At 45.0% G+C, this 16,842-nt stretch overlaps 2 protein-coding genes across 6 annotated transcripts; both read right to left on the minus strand.

The window, feature by feature from the left end:
• Positions 1 to 1,036: 1,036 nt before the first annotated feature.
• On the minus strand, positions 1,037 to 2,215 carry LOC125520530 (uncharacterized). Its single transcript, XM_048685484.2, has 3 exons — positions 1,815 to 2,215; positions 1,616 to 1,665; positions 1,037 to 1,516 (listed from the first exon to the last, which is right to left on the minus strand). The coding sequence occupies exons 1-3, from the start codon at positions 1,900 to 1,902 to the stop codon at positions 1,226 to 1,228; spliced, it is 429 nt and encodes a 142-aa protein (XP_048541441.1). The 5' UTR covers positions 1,903 to 2,215; the 3' UTR covers positions 1,037 to 1,225.
• On the minus strand, positions 1,647 to 14,917 carry LOC125520528 (uncharacterized). 5 transcript variants are annotated; one of them, XM_087537785.1, is made up of 7 exons: positions 14,439 to 14,917; positions 12,682 to 12,718; positions 12,318 to 12,554; positions 12,200 to 12,247; positions 11,165 to 11,595; positions 10,966 to 11,053; positions 1,647 to 1,665 (listed from the first exon to the last, which is right to left on the minus strand). In XM_087537785.1, exons 1-6 carry the CDS (start codon positions 14,759 to 14,761, stop codon positions 10,978 to 10,980), a joined length of 1,152 nt encoding a protein of 383 aa, XP_087393911.1. In that variant the 5' UTR covers positions 14,762 to 14,917; the 3' UTR covers positions 1,647 to 1,665; positions 10,966 to 10,977. The 5 variants fall into 5 exon arrangements, with proteins under 5 accessions (XP_087393911.1, XP_087393910.1, XP_087393912.1 ...); XM_087537784.1 differs by lacking the exon at positions 1,647 to 1,665 and adding an exon at positions 5,184 to 5,689; XM_087537786.1 differs by lacking the exon at positions 1,647 to 1,665 and adding an exon at positions 5,184 to 5,722.
• Between the last annotated feature and the right edge of the window lie 1,925 nt (positions 14,918 to 16,842).

The raw sequence follows: 16,842 nt of genomic DNA on the forward strand, positions 1-16,842 counted from the left end.
GATAATAGCTTTGTGGTGGAACTAGTGCAAAATCCAGATGCATATGTGGGGCGTGACGTTGTTACTGTACTGGAATGCAAGCAATTATCTTTGGACTTTGCGATTGTGGAGTATTCTCACTGCCTACGTGAAGCAAATATGGTGGCTCGTGAGTTAGCACAATGTTCCTTTAGAGAATATGCTTCTATGTTTTGGGATTCTGTCATCCCTGACTTTATTTCTCACTCTTATGTAAACGATCTCGCTATTATTTGAGGAATAAAGTCAATTATGTTTAAAAAAATCCAGACTAGCAATTCATAGAGGCATTAATTCATACATGGTGCCTATATATCTTACGATTGTTTCTTTTTTTTCTTTGGATGGTTTCAAGTACTTTCGAGGCTATATCATTTCTGGATCCTCAAAATGTATGTGATATATTCATTTTTCGAGATATATTTACATCTTGTTATGTGGAAATTATCTTAGAAGTAGTAATGTCTTTCATCTGCCACTTATGTGTGCACAAAGATGTGGTTTAGCTTTTCGGAAATTCTGCTAAAAAACAGAACAATACTTGGAGCTTCAAACCAATTGACCTCGTTGGGTTTCCTCAAAAAATAGTGAGCATATCTGTTCACCTCGACGGCGCCGGGCAAAGTAGCCTCCTGCCGCCTCCTACCGAAGTCAATGTAGGAGACCGGCGGGCGGCGGGGTGCCACCGTGTTGTGGCGGGGAGAGTCTCCCTGGCCAGCCTCCACTGAATCCACCTCAATTTTGACACACGTTGGCTGCTATGTATAGTTCCTTGTGAATGTGGAGGTGGAATTTCATGCTGAGGGAATAAACTGAGATCGATCAATTCAAATTGGACAAATTTCAGAGTCTCATTCATACCTACCTTTATCCATCTCAACCGCTAATCGTGTTTTTTTTCTATCTCGTGCATTATTTAGAACGAGGGAATATTCAAATCCATCAGAAAATGTTAGTGTGTCAGTTCATGAATTCTTCCATTTCGTTGCTGAGAATGATTTCTGTTAGGAAATTAAAAGCTGCCAACATAAGCTTCACCCTTTCTAAAGTAAAAGCACTGATATTACTATTATGCCACAGGAGAAACACAACGTCACTAAACACCTATATCTAACAAGAAGGAAGGCCATATCTGACAAATAGAATGGCCAGCCAAAAGAAAAAGAAAAAAGGCAAGGGAAACAAGCTAGCTATACCCTACCCACTCCTAGTTGTTCTTGGGCGGGTGGTTCCGTGGTCTACGGTAATCAGCGGTGAAGGGTATGTGGCCATCGAAGTAAGCCCCTGGATGAAGTTTCCTGCTCCTAAAATAACAGTCCATACTCAGATCCTTCCCTCCTCCATGCCCACATTGTCCAACAGAATGTTTTGCAGCTGAGCTTGCCGTGCTTCTATCATCCGTCTTCTCCATGGCTGCATCTCCAAGAACCATCTCTCCTCTTGTCAGTGCATTGCTTCTGCTTCCCTCGTCTGTGATGGTTTTGTCGACAGTGGGCTCCTGCATATCAAGACTAACTTTAGTTATACATTATCCCCGGCGGATAGTGCATTTCATCGAAACACCTATAAGTTTTTGACAACCCCTTGCAGTACTTACCTGCAGCCTGGTTTCCGGTCCTCTCACGCTGTCGGTTGCCGTCAGCAACTCTGAGAACAAAGAGTAAGCATGTCAGAGTTTTGTTCAAAATCATAAATGATCATGCCTGTGCCAGTGTGAACTATAAGAAAGAAAAGAGCAGTCGGATGAAAGGCCTTATATAGCTCTAGCATGAACACTCAGAAGCACCGGTGTATACCTCTGTGCGCAATGGCGACGAAGGGCTCAAGGGTGGCCCATAGGACGGCCACCCCAAGCAAGAAGCTTGCACAGCTCAACGGCTGCATAACTAACCGTGGCCCTGTTCGTCGAGTATGTCGGTCGTGTAACTAACGAACAGGAAAGGGAAGGAGAGAAGCAGGACGCTGAGAGGGTGGATTTATAGGGACATTCGACACCTCATTGGTCAAAGCCCGACCTTGTGGCACGTATCTCCTGCGCGTGGAATGCCGCATCTGTACTTGCAGGCCATATAGTAGTCTGATCCCTCGGCATTTTCTTATTGGCTTGAGTATATTCACGTCCTTGGAAGTGCTCAAAGCTTGTCCCTTGCCGTTTGGCAAGCAGTAGTTTCCGATGATCTCTTGTGAACTGTGAATTAAAACTGCTCCAAGGATCTGCCATTGCTTACGGCTGAAGATTTTGGGTGCATTGGGCATTCTGCCCATGGATGCATGCAACGAGCAAAGTGTAGTGGCCAACTAGAAAGGATTTCGGTGACCAAGGCCAGAACCTAGGGCTTCGACCTCACCTCCATTTGATCTATAGTAATGGTTCCCGTGTTCTCCCAACACGTACCTTCAAACCATATTTACGCATCAGAGTCCCAGACGATGACCAAAAACAACCGGTGGCGAGCGTGAATCAGATGGCCGCGCATGGAAGATCACACGCACCAGTGTTACACCACCGCCGTTGTCGGTGCCATTGAATTTCAGGAGCTTAGGAGTGAACGCTCGTCGTCGGCAAAACCGTTCGCAGTCGGTTGAATTTGGTCAGTTTTCAGAGGTGGATTAGACTTTCGAGCGTCAACTGTTGCAGTTGGTTGGGTTTGGCCGGTACATTGATTCGGCTTTCGAGCGTCGACTGACTTGACGGTTCCTCTTTTCAGCTGCTGGCCATTGCCGATGGCTCTTAAAGCACGAGCAAGATGCCGAATGAGAGCTTCGGTACTGCTGCTTTGGGGAACAGGCGCTGGGCCCGGAATGCGTTCTTGGAGACAGTCAACTCGGTCTCCTGGGGCTTCAAGCTGTACCAGATGCGCCCGTGTGCGTCCTCACGATTCACACTTGGCCGAGAGGTTCATGGAACTGAATTTCTTCCGTTCGCCTTTTCGCTGAACCTACCAAAAATATGTATAATCTCTCAGGCGAGACAGGTTTAATGTCCATTCTGCTGGAAGCTTTTGTGGAGAAGCAGCAGTCAGGCGACTTCGGAACGCACTCGTACGCCAGCAGCAAAAGGCAGCTCTTGCGTTTACCGTGTGAGCTGCTAGCACGTGCAACGCCGCGTCGGGCTCCGGCGACGGCATCATTTGCGCGCACTGGGAGTGGCCGGAGCACGAGGGCGCGACCTCCTAGCCGAGTGGGCGGGCGGGCCCGTCGCTTCTCGCTTCTCGGCGCGTCCCTGGTCCTGGACGGAGGCAGCAGCGACACATTGTCTTCCTTGCAGGGGCAGCAAAGCGGCTCGAACCCAGAGCTCATGTAGTACCAGCGAGCACTCTACCTTTTCACAACTTCCGTGGATTAACTTTTCCATCGTCCTAACTGTTGTTGTAGGCTGCTTTGTGGTGGATCTGGACACGCTGCCAGCGCTAACGTGCGACAAGGCAATCTAATAGGTGTAGTTTTTCGTTAGGCCACGTCCATTGCAGGGGTGCTTTGCCTAGACGCATGTGTGAGAACAAAGGTACACATGATCGCACAGCATTTCTGTAGGAGTCTTTATTTCCAATGTTAAGTAGGAGTACTACCTTCTCTCGGGTTTACAAGGCTCGGATACATTTTTTGACACTCACTTTCAGCATCAAATTAACTAACAAAATATTAACTATATGTTATAAAAACATACTCCGTCCGTATTAAAATATAAGACATTTTTTGCTCTAAATTTAGGCCAAAAACGTCTTATATTTTGAAACAGATTGAGTGTCATTTACTTTGTCTTGGAAAAATGTTGTCAATGATATTATTTTTCATTCTCAACTCATTGTGTTGTACAACACATGGTTAAAGTTGGCAAATTCGAATCGTTCCTGCAGCTGGAATTAATGTCCTTCAAATCAAAGGACAAAGCTTATGAGATGCACAACACCTATGCCATTAAGGTTAGGTTCAGTATTAGAAACAGTCAGACAAAGCACCTATCAGATAAATTGCAATAACCGAGGACATTGAGAACCGAGTCATCAAAGGACACTACAATGACGGGTTGCGATGCTTGTGGTCAGTTGAGTGTCAGCAAATAGGGGATTCGGACAGCGCAAAAGGTTGTATCGATCACAATCATTATCTTGTTAGTCCACATAAGTTGCATATAAGCTTGAGATCCCAAAGATGTGTTAGAGAAGTGGACAGGATGCTAATTCACCGGATACAGGAAGTCGGGATGGTGCCAGATGTATTCATGGAGTTTCACACATGAGTGGAGAAAGTGTCATTCTCAAGGATGGATTGCAATAATGAGATTGGTCGCAAACGCAATAAGTATTCAGAATCCAGTGATGCGCAAACAGTTAGAATACTTGAGTAATAAGCATACAGAGGATTTCTATATATTTTTATGCCATTCAGATAGATGAGGAAGGTGGTCAAATAGCTAATTTCATTTGGGCATACGTTAGTCTATCATGGATCATGCATGCTTTGGTGATTTTATATCATTTGACACCACATTTGAGACTAGTAAAGAGTGAAATGGCCTTTGCTCCACTCCTTGGAACCAACCATCACAAGTAGACAATAACTTTTGGGTATGCTCTATTATTTAATGAGACAACTAAATCATTTATTTGGCTCTTTGAGACCTTTATAATGGCAATATCAAGCAAGCGTTCAAGCACAATTTTACTAATCAAGACGCGACCATGGCATCAATAATTGCTTATGTATTCTGAAATACAAGCCATCTTCTTTGTTTGTGGCACATTATTTATGTTAATGCTGCTAAATTTCTCGAGCATATAATTCATAAGCATCTTGAGAAGTTACCACCTGATTTTAAAAGATGTGTGTAGAAAGACATATCCTAGTTTCATGTAAAAAAGAAGCGGCTTGAACTTTGAGGACAACAAATAGATGGAAAATTTATATGGCCTCAGGAAAAGGTGGATGCTATCTACTGTGTCTCTTTTAAAGTCGATATGACCTCGAATAATCTCTTGAAGAAAAATATTTCGTATGAAAATCAGTCTTTCATAACTCCTTGTAGAATGTGAGAAGGTTTCTGTTAGTCTTCGTAAAAATGAGTTGGTAAAGATTTTAATTCACATGTAAAGAAACGGATTTATTGCATCCCAAATTTCTCTTTCTTGAAGACCACAGCTGAATCATATACAAGTAGGGTGTACTCAGAGTTTGAGAAACAATTTAAAAGAAATTTGTCATTGTATTGTAAATTGATACAAATTGAGTGCTCAGTATTGACATATGACCATTACATGTTTTGCAGAAAATACGAATTCATATGTATGTATACATGTTTTAAATTGCAAATGTGGTTTCGTAAAATATGGCATCCATATGTTATAAGTATATTGTGCGAGCATGTCTTCAAAGTCTTCAATACTTAGCCGCCCTCGAGACCGGGACGCCATCTCCGCCTTCATCGCCAACCTTCGCTCGATGGTTGTCCGCCTATCGCCGCCGCCACCGCCGCCTCCTCCAGAGCCTGACTAGATGCTTGGTGTTCCTCTTCGGCTTTGGCTCCGACCTTGGCCGTGCAGCTTTCTTTGTTGTTTCTTAGGGCTTGTTGAGCTGTGCCCTCAGCAGAACCCTTTGGTTATCTTGTTGTGTTTTGTGGGTGCGTGTGTCCTGGACTGGTACTTGTATGTGTGCTCTTGGCGGTTTGCTTTATCTATAAAGCGGGCGAAAGCCTTTTTCGGTAAGCCTTCAATACGAATGATGTTTTCATTTTGCCATCATAATATACACTAAACAGAAGGACAAAATATGCAAAAAGAGAATTTTATATTAAGAAACAATTGAAACTGCATGTTACACGTATCTCATTCTCATGAAAGATGGCATCCGCTACAATGAAGTGATCACTATCAAAAGAACTTATGAATGATTTGGAGAACTTCATTGAAGTTGGACTTGGAAGCACATAATCATTTAAGCGAAGATGCAAGAAAATTTGGTTTAGAGTTCCTCGGGCGATAAAAGGCGCCAACGGTAAACAACCATGGTCAAAGGTTGCCATACACATCATTTTCGAAGGTTGACATCACAGGATTAGCATATCCTCCGTGTATATAGATAGTTTGCCATTTGCCTTTTTATCACCCAAGGACCCGAAACGATATTGTACCTTTTAAAGTGCCTGTAGCACATTCAGTCAAAACTAGCAGAACCTCATGGGTTCTTTCTTGCATCTTACATATAGAATTATCGAATGTACAACTTATCAATGGCCTTTTTTGAAATCGTCAAGTTCTTTTGATAACAAACACTTCAATGAATGGATGCCACCCTTCATGAGATACATGCAACATGTGTTTTCAAACTTACCTTCCTACTTGTTTCTCAATTAAAAAAAAATTGCACATGTTGCCCTTCTCTTCATTATATGTTGTGATGGCAAAACGAAACATTATTGATATTGAAAACTTCAAAGGCACACTTGCACAATATACCTAGATATGGATGCATATTTTATCATTTTGGTATAAAATGTGTATGCATAACTATGAATTGGTACTTTGTGCAAGAACTTGTAATGGTCATATCTGCACTGCTGAATACAACCATTGCTCCATGATCATTGCACTTTTGCATAACTATATATGTCAAGATTGGCATTGGTTTGTACTCCCTCCGTCCTATAATGTAAGACGTTTTTTGATACTAGGACAGAGGGAGTGACAGTTTACAAGACAATGAAAATTGTCTTTTAAAATTCTTCCTCAAATTCTAAATGCACTCTCTTTGTATATGTTCAGCTACATTCTTCAGCATAATTTGGAATATTTTTTCACGTGAATTCAAATCTTCATCAAACTTAATTTCACAAAGATTAATGAAAACCCTCTCACATTCTACAGGGAGAAGCAGGACCTCATCGACGCGTTCCAGCAGCTCTACGCGCTCCGGGGCCGTGGTTTCAGCTGCCTTAACCAGGCGCTTCTCACGCTGCTGCCCAAGCGCGCGGACGCTCGCTGTCTCGGAGACTACAGGCCGATAAGCCTCATCCACCTCGTCGCCAAGATCTTCGCGAAGGTCCTCTCGCTGCGTCTCGCGCCCAAGCTCAATGCCCTCGTCAGCGCGAACCAGAACGCGTTCATCCCTGGACGCTCGTTGCATGACAACTTCGTCCTCGTCCGACAGTCCACGCGCCTACTCCATCAGCTCAAGGCCCCCTGCTTGCTGTTGAAGCTCGACTTGGCACGGGCCTTCGACTCGATCAGCTGGCCGTTCCTCTTCGAGGTATTGCGCCAATACGGATTCGGCAACCATTTCCTGGACTGGCTGGCCATTCTGCTTTCGTCGGCCAGCACCAAGGTGCTCCTGAACGGCAAGCCCGGCCCGACCATTTGGCATCGCTGCGGGTTTCGACAGGGCGATCCCCTCTCGCCCCAGCTATTTGTCCTCGCGGTCGACACGCTTAGCCGTCTCCTTCGCCGAGCCACCGAGACGGGCATCTTGCAGCAGCTTCACCCGCGGCGCCCGATCCTGACCGTCTTGCTATATGCGGACGATGTGATCCTATTTTGCCACTCCACTCCGGGCGGCACCATGGCAGTGAAAGGAGTCCTGCAGCTCTTCGGACGCGCGTCGGGCCTCCAGGTGAACTTCCTGAAGAGCTCTGCCACACTCATCTACTGCGACGCCGACGACATGGCGCCTATCATCGACGCACTTGGCTGCCCCATCGTGGACCTGCCTATCACATATCTTGGCATCCCGCTCACGATCAAGCGCCCATCCGCTGCCCTGCTCCAACCCGTGGTTGACAAAATTGCTGGCATGCTGCCTACCTGGAAGGCGCGCCTCATGAACAAGGCTGGCCGCCTTGCTTTTGTCAAGGCCGTGCTCAGCGCCATCCCCATCCACCAGCTGCTGGCGCTAGCACCACCGAAGCGGATCATCAAGGCGCTGGAGAAGATACAGAGGGGATTCCTTTGGGCCGGACGCGCCGAAGCCAACGGCGGCCACTGCCATGTCAACTGGCGGCGCGTCGCACGGCCAATCTCGCTTGGAGGACTTGGTGTCCACAACCTCGAGCGCACAGGCCTCGCCCTCCGCACATGTTGGCTGTGGCTAAGCCGCACCGACAGCGCCAGGGCTTGGAGTGGTCTTGACCTGCAGTTCTTCGCCGACAAGCGCGCCTTTTTCTTTGCCTCGACCACCATGCAGATAGGCAACGGCCAGCTCGCCTTGTTCTGGGAGGACCGCTGGATTGACGGACGCTCCGTCAGCGAGATCGCGCCGGCGTTATACTCTTGCATCCCCAAGAGACGCCGCAAGCTGCGGACGGTGGCGGATGGCCTTCAGGCCAACAATTGGGCGCGCGACATACAGGGCAACGTTGGGATTCAAGAGATCAGTGAGTACCTGCAACTCTGGCACATGATTGAGCACACAACGCTCTCCGCCGAGCCAGATCATCTACTCTGGAAGTGGAGCTCCAAAGGCACCTACACCGCGCAGTCCGCCTACCTTGCCATGTTCCACGAATCCACCGCATGTGATGCTTGGAAGCTCACTTGGAAATGTTGGGCGTCGCCCCGGGTACGCTTCTTCCATTGGCTCGCCTACTTAGAGCGGTGTTGGACTGCTGACCGCCTCGCCCGTCGCGGCTTGCAGCACCCCGCGTGCTGCCCACTTTGTGACCAGGCGCCGGAGACCCTCTAGCATCTCCTCCTCGCCTGCCCGTTCTCCCGGCAGGTATGGTATGAAATCCTGAGCTGGCTAAGGGTTCCCTGCACCCCACCTGATGGCGAGCCATCAACCAACACCTAGTGGCTCTCCGTGCGGCAGCACACGCCCAAGCCTATGTGCAAGGGCCTCGCCTTGGCGACACTACTCATTCCTTGGATGCTATGGAAGCATCGGAACGACTGCGTCTTCGACAGAGCCAGCCCTTCTATAGCTACGCTACTGGATAAAATCAAGGAGGAGGCGACCCTTTGGGCCAGAGCCGGCGCGTTGGGCCTGCGTGCCCTCATTCCCCAAACCTAGGATGTACATTAATTGCAGCACCCTCACCCTGTATAACTGCCTCCTAGGAGGATGTAACTGAAACCCCTTCCTTTTCAATGCAATGAAATGCAAATCTTCTGCGTTTTCTCGAAAAAAAAACATTCTACAGGGAGTTCTGAAAGACTAAGTTTCCCAGAAAATCTTTTCTTGACGACATTATGCATTCCTTTGGTCCTTTCGAGTAGAGGTCGTATCAATTGTGTAAAATAATCATGATAGGTAGCATTCCATTTTTTCCAAAAAACTTATAGGTTTACCATCCGTTGTCCTCAAGATTGTACTCGCACAACAAGTCAAGCCACTTGTTGTTGAAGTAAAACTCTTCGTACACGCATCTTTAAAATCAGGTACAAACTTCTCATGATGCTTATGATACATGTGCATTAAGATAAATGTGTCACAAATAAAGACGATGGTTTGTATTTCAGAATATATAAGTTGTTGCCCATGCCATGGCCGCATCTTGATTAATGAAAATATGTTTGGATGTTTGCTTGACATTGACAAAAGGTCTCAGGTAGACAAACATAACAGAGCAGACCCAAAAGTTATTGTCAGTTTATGTTGGAACAAAATTTCGTTCTTTATGCAGTGGTTAAATGCCCCAATCGATTTTGTCATCGATAATTGAAACAATGGGAAGTACATACAAGCCACAAAGAATTTAACACAAATAGTAGAAATAACTGAAGAAGACATCATGTCCAACGGGCTTCTGAGTTTCTATTCACTACCTACTATCTAACAAGGAACCAGCTAAAACTCTTGAAATGTACTACAAATTAGAAGGAAAAAATGACCCATTCACACTAACGCATGGAGGTAGATACAAAAGAAGCCCATTGGAATTGGATAAACTACTTTGGAAAAAGGCGACGACTAAGTGATGTTGTACAACTACTTCAAAATTCATTTGTTTTTCCCCGAAATAGGATGTTTTGTACCTAAATTTCCTAAAAACTATGATGTCAAGCGATGTTAGCTTCAATTATGATAGCTTACAAATTTCTTGTTCATAATTTCAATCATTTTGCAATTGTCTACAATGATCCTTAAGTCGAACTTTATAGTTTTGACCAAATTATAGAAAGAAGTATCAACATCTACAACACCAAATCAATATCATTAGATACACCATGAAATATATTTTCACACTATTTATTTGGTACAGTATAATTTGATATATTTTTATATGAAGATGGTGAAATATTATGAGTTTAGACTTAGGACAAAATATATCTGAGAGAGTAATAACCAGCCACAACAATTAACATGCAAGCTGTTCTTGCATGATTCTCTAGCAAGTATGTGTCCGTCCTAGTTTACATGTCATCCTTGTATTTCGAGTTTTAATTACATTGACAGTGACCCACATTTCATTGGTCAGACTGATGGTCATACTTGAACCTCAAATGTGCAGGCACCATGTAAACTGCGACGGAGGGAGTATATATTGTATTAATAGAGAAACAGGATAGCTAGAACATGAGCGTTGAACTGAACAAAGATGATGATTACATTGAATGATCCAGTGATTCGTTTCAAGCTCAAGCTCTATGACAAAGCAATCAAGTGACATAAATCCATATTTGAAGAGAACTTTCCAGAGGGAAGACACAAATTCCCAGTTTAGTTATCTATCAAATGTTTCTATGAAAAAGAAAAACTACGACAGTGTAATGATACAACTACTTATGTACAGTGTAACAATGGTGTTGCTTCATACTCCGTGGGAGTAGCATTGTTGATGTGCCAAATGAATGGCTTTGAAAACTCAGGGGGTCGGGAATGAATGATCATTTCTTCTCACGAAACAATTCAGTGTGCATAACCCTCACCCAAACCAATACACCTTCCACAGCAAAACTAAAAACACCCAATGGAATAGATTATACAGATGAAATAAATACAGATACTATCAAAACTAACCTTCCACTATTTTCAGCTCCCGGAAGTGGAAGTTACTTTGAAGCAGTCAATATTGCACAATTTAACCGACCTCATCATCCCTCCAAAGCTGTCACACAATTCATTGCAAGAGTCAAGAAGACAAGACAAGCATATGTCCTGTAACAGGAATCCACATTAAACAGTAAAACAAACAGAGTGCATGTAAGAATATACAGACCGGTCAATGCTTTTCCGTGGCTTATCAGATTGATCCACACTAGCCCGTGGTTTGTCAGGATGATCTACACTCTTTCTGCCTTTATCCTTCCTATCTATGCTGCTCCTTGGTTTCTCCCGTCGGTCTGTACTCCGCCTGTGATCAGTGCTTGACCTTGATTTGTCCCTCACATCCGTGCTTTTTCTTGAACTCTCCATACTTTCAGATCCTGTTTCAAGATCTGAAGGGCCTGAACTTTCTGGAGATTCATCTTTCAGTGGTGGGGACTTCTCTATGGCTGTGATGAACTTCTTTAGGTGCTTAATGTATTCGGGATAGAGTTCCAAATTACAATGGTTCCCACCTTTGACCCACAAAGGCTCATACTTCACTTTGGACAGTTCCCACAGTGCTCTCCCATGAGAACAGTCAACAACATCATCAGCCGTACCCTGCAGATGAAATAGTTTTAATGCCATAAATAGGTGAGGGAATATTGATGTTGCTATGGAACAGGCATCTCTTCCCAAAACACCATAATCAGAAATTGTTAAATTTCCGTCCAAGGAAAGAGTTGTACTCTTCAAAAGGAAAGGACAGTCACATAGGCATTACAACAGTACAGCTATGTTGAACTTAATCTATCGCTTTACATGTGATTGTTTTACTAATTACATTATATGATGCCAAATGAATATTCTTAAAACTTATAAGACCGGTGAGTGAATAGGTGAACTGGCTGTTGGACAGGCAAACCAGCAGGTTGACCGATGAACCAACAGCCTGGCGGCTGGGGTCATCGGTTCGGTTTTTAGAACTGTGCTAGAAGCATCTAACTTGAAACATATTTGAAGAGAATGGAGAAAACAATATAGAGATAATCAAATCTAAAAAGGGCTCCAATCCATCCCCGCGCCACCAAACTGGTACGGGACCAACTATTGATTTCCTTTTCATAGGAGGAAAGAACACCACCAAAATTAAAATACAAAAGCATTTCATGTCATATGGAGTTTTAAGACCTTTAGGGAATCTTGCTGTCACTAGAATACTCACATGGATTACTAACACGGGGCATTTGACCAATGCAACTTTGTCAATGTTCTGCAAACAAAAATATAGGGATCAGATCAAGGAAAAGATGAAACTGAAAGAAACAAAGTAAAATAATCACCTTATATATGTCAAACCAGTATGTATGTTTCACAGGATACATTACTCTCAAGCCAGACGAAATTGGACTATGTAGAACCACTGCTCTCAAATGAGGCAAACGAGATGCCAAATCTAAAGTAGGGCCACTGCCAACTGATTGACCATACAGAATGATGTTTTCCTCGGAGGCCCCATAAGTTTCTATGAGACACCTATAAGCGGCCTCTATGTCTGCATAAGTGTTCTGCTCACTTGGCTGCAGAATCAAATAGAAATAAATCAAGTCAGCTATGCAAACCGATGGTAGCTGAACATCTTAAAACAGAAAGCAAAGGGGAAGAGGAGAGGAAAAGTACTTTCCTAGAAAAAGATTGAGTCTATACCTTCCCAGATGATTGCCCATATCCAGAATAATCATAACTGTAAAAGTGGGAAAGAATATACTTCATTAGTTACTGTGTGAAGCCAAAATGGGTATTAGGATCAGTGAAATATATGTGACACTGCCAGCAGGATCATGACTGGTAAGTATCAACTATCAACAGTATCAAATGGAAGAACATACATATCATAAACACAAACACAGAGCTTAAATCAAGTACAGTAATATATAAGAATTCTCCTTGAAATTTGCATGACCTATTGTAGCTGCCACGCGTCAAAGCAACAACTGGTCTACTCTATATTATAAGGTCAAGGAAACTAGAGATAGACCCTTTGGAAAGTCAAATATGCAAACAGATGAAAGAAAGGACAAACTGGCATTGGAGCTATAAGACAGATACAAATGGTGTTCACTACTCAACTGAAAAAAAAATGGCTACTCAAACAAGAAGCTGGAGACACGATAGAGCAATTGTTCATTGCTCCACACCACACGATTTGAAACTGGGTATGCCTAATATCAACTGGACAACTCAATTAATCTAACCAGTAAACAGCTCATCTGGCAGTCTATCAATTATAAACATAGTAACTGATCAGGAGTGCCCAATTCCCTCATCAAAAGCCTGACCCACTCAAATGAGTAGATGGAACAGAAGCTACCAACAAAAGCTCCTTCATTTATTCACTACTACCTACAATAGTTCTAATCAAAGTGCCCAAGTGGGATTTCATTACTTTATCAAGAACAAACCAAATTATCCCCCCGGGGGGGGGGGGGGGGGGGGTATCCATTAAACAGAAGAACGAAACAAATCTATAGCTAAAACTTCTAGACAAACCTAACCAATTTTGCAGGTACAACAGAAACGATAACTATAATAATTATACAAGAATCTAATTAGAAGTGAAGTAAAAAGAAAGTAAAAACCCTGTCCTCATCGTTAACAGTATAAGATCCCTATACTAGGAAAAATAAATATCCAAACGGAGCAAACAACAATGATGCAAACCTTTTGTTTGTTTATTTTTCCGCACGGCAAGAAACTTAATATTGGTAATAAAAAAGAACATATGAATGTGCCAATGAGGCATTCAGATTGTGGCCAAAAATGGCGACCACCAAACTACATTCCGACACAATGGATCTTCAGTCCTTACCAACTGAATTATTTAAGGTAGGATCAGAAGATTCACAATTCAACACTAGAATCCAAATGTTTCATTTTGCGTGCACAGATACGAGAATTTTCAAACGACTCTAGCAGTGACAATGACATAAAGTAGACGTTCCCACCACTGACTAGCACAGCACACTAACATCCAAACTTTCCAATCAGTCCTAAATCCTCTAACATTTATTAGAAAAATAATGATCCACTTCAATCAAATCAACCAATTATTGACCAGACTGGCCTAGTCTTCGGACCACCCAGCCGATAACAACGGCCTCGCAGACATTCCCATGGGTTCAACAACCTCAATCAAATCACAAAAGTATCTAACGACTAATACTACTTTCCATGAAGGCGTGGATGCACAACCAACCGCCAGCACGACCTTGAAGATTGAACTTCCATCGACGTTTTACGGAACAACAGGGCCCAAACGTTCCTAAGCATACCCCAACAAGCAAAACCCAAGCAGTCAAGTTCTACTAAATCCAATTCCTTCCACCCTACTAATCGAGCAACCTGACAGTAGCAGCACCGTAATTCATAGCGAAACGTTACTAACAGATGGGAGACGTACGCACCCCATGAGGTTGACGTTGAGGTGTGAGCTGAGCTCGACGAAGAGCTCGTACATCTGGCCCAGGTCGGCGGCGTTGCCGTGGGAGTAGAGCAGCGTGAGGCGCGCCCCGGGCTGGCGCACGTACATGGCCACCACCTCCGAGCCGCGCTTGGTCGGCAGCCGCCGCGCCTCCACGCCGCCCCGCCGGGGCACCCCGCTGAGCTCCACCACCGCGCCGTCCGCGGCCGCGGCCGCCGGCGAGGGCGGGGGCTCGACGCCGTACGACGGCGGGGAGGGCGGGAAGAAGGCGAAGCGCGCCGCCACCGTGGAGGCGACGGCGCCCATCGCCGCGCTCGCCGGCCGCTAGGGCTGGGATTCGGGGAGGCGGGGGCGGGGGCGGCGGAGGCCGAGGAGGAGGAGCGGGGAGGGTGGAGAGATGCGGGGGCGTGGCGAGTTCGGTATTTTAATGGGGGCGGCTCCGTCTTCGCGGAAGCTGCTGCGATCGGAGGGGAAAAGGGAACGGGGACAGCGGCGGAGGTGGTTTTGTTAAGCTGCGGGTGGGGCCTCCCGGTCGAGTGGTGGTTAGAGTGGCTAATGATCCCAGCCAGATCAAGGGTTATCATTAGGGCTTTGGAAAAAAAAGTTGTCATTGGGCTCTTGAGTGGTGGATCATGTGTGTTTGTGGCTAATTTGGAAGAGTTTAGGGCGTGTAACAAAAATTTGGTCACCATGCGATGTAGCCAAGACGTTCCCGGTGAGTCGACGCATCCCCTCGCCTCCGATCACCGATCCGACGGTCGGGTGGCGCGGACCTTATTTTTCCCTCTCGGTGTTTGTTTGCTTTCTTGTGTTTTTCGCCGCTTTCTTTCTAGAGAGCGGCAGCATGGTGGTGAAGAGGTAGGCGTCTTTTTTCAACGTCGATGTGGAGCCAGTGAAGGTGCCTTATGGCGGGTCTGGTTGTCTAGATTCCATGAGGTTTTGTGTTCCTACTCTATCTTCAACCATGTATGTCAAGTTTGGAGTACGTCTCTAGTCGATGTTTAAATGGCTAAGCCTTTGTCTCATCATTGTAATTGAGTTTCTAATGCATTGTGTAAAGCCTATCGGTGGCGATTCAAGTATGTGTAGTTCATATTGGTAGCTAATATCTTTTTTTTGAGAATCACCGGGGGGAGCTCCCCACCTGAATATATTGCTCAAAACGACTGCCGGAGCAGCAGAAACAATTTACAAAGGCACGGTGCATCGTGCAGAGAGGTAGGTACGCCACGAGGAGACGTCCTCCTTGTCACCCGTATCAACAAGACGATGTGACCAAAGATCTAAGTCTGCTACTAGGTTCCTAACAGTTATTACAGAACATTGATCAGCATTTCTAAAGAGCATATCATTTCTCGCGGCCCATATGGAGGAGAGTAGTGCAAGAAGGACGAAAGGCCATGCGTTCTTGGGCAGGTGGTGAGGCAGTGGAACGTCCCAAAGTTCATTGAGGTCTTCATCTTGAGGCAGAATGCCAACTCTCTGCCAGATTCTGTTGGCGAGGGGGCAAGAGATGAAGAGGTGAATGGAGTCTTCCGGTAGCGTGGCACACCGTGTGCATAAGTCCGACGGGATTATGTTCTTGTGGGTAAGGTTCACGGCGGTGTTTAGGCGATCCTTAAAGAGTAGCCAAGCGAAGATCTTGATCTTGCGTGAAGCCTTGGTGTTCCAGATGAGGGGAGCAATGAGGTCCGTTTCTGGCCTTGCCATAATGGTGCCGTAAGCTTGCTTGGTGGAGAATGTTGGAAATATGCCCTAGAGGCAATAATAAAAGGATTATTATTATATTTCCTTGTTCATGATAATTGTCTTTTATTCATGCTATAATTGTGTTATCCGGAAATCGTAATACATGTGTGAATACATAGACACCAACATGTCCCTAGTAAGCCTCTAGTTGACTAGCTCGTTGATCAACAGATAGTCATGGTTTCCTGACTATGGACATTGGATGTCATTGATAACGAGATCACATCATTAGGAGAATGATGTGATGGACAAGACCCAATCCTAAACATAGCACAAGATCGTATAGTTCGTTTGCTAGAGTTTTTCCAATGTCAAGTATCTTTTCCTTAGACCATGAGATCGTGTAACTCCCGGATACCGTAGGAGTGCTTTGGGTGTACCAAACATCACAACGTAACTGGGTGACTATAAAGGTATACTACGGGTATCTCCGAAAGTGTCTGTTGGGTTGACACGGATCAAGACTGGGATTTGTCACTCCGTATGACGGAGAGGTATCTCTGGGCCCACTCGGTAATGCATCATCATAATGAGCTCAAAGTGACCAAGTGTCTGGTCACGGGATCATGCATTACGGTACGAGTAAAGTGACTTGCCGGTAACGAGATTGAACGAGGTATTGGGATACCGACGATCGA

Source organism: Triticum urartu, chromosome 7A (genome assembly GCF_056163025.1).
Source record: "Triticum urartu cultivar PI428250 chromosome 7A, HENAU_Tu73, whole genome shotgun sequence".
NCBI lineage: Eukaryota > Viridiplantae > Streptophyta > Magnoliopsida > Poales > Poaceae > Triticum > Triticum urartu.

Excerpts from the sequence above, each read along its gene's own strand:
- LOC125520528 (XM_087537785.1), bottom strand. The coding sequence starts at position 14,761 with ATGGGCGCCGTCGCCTCCACGGTGGCGGCGCGCTTCGCCTTCTTCCCG. Across the intron at positions 12,555-12,681 it reads ATGGGCAATCATCTGGGAAG|CCAAGTGAGCAGAACACTTA; the intron begins GTATAGACTCAA and ends TTGATTCTGCAG. Across the intron at positions 11,596-12,199 it reads GCCCCGTGTTAGTAATCCAT|GGTACGGCTGATGATGTTGT; the intron begins GTGAGTATTCTA and ends TTTCATCTGCAG.
- LOC125520530 (XM_048685484.2), bottom strand. The coding sequence starts at position 1,902 with ATGCAGCCGTTGAGCTGTGCAAGCTTCTTGCTTGGGGTGGCCGTCCTA. Across the intron at positions 1,666-1,814 it reads CGTCGCCATTGCGCACAGAG|AGTTGCTGACGGCAACCGAC; the intron begins GTATACACCGGT and ends CTTTGTTCTCAG. Across the intron at positions 1,517-1,615 it reads GACCGGAAACCAGGCTGCAG|GAGCCCACTGTCGACAAAAC; the intron begins GTAAGTACTGCA and ends CTTGATATGCAG.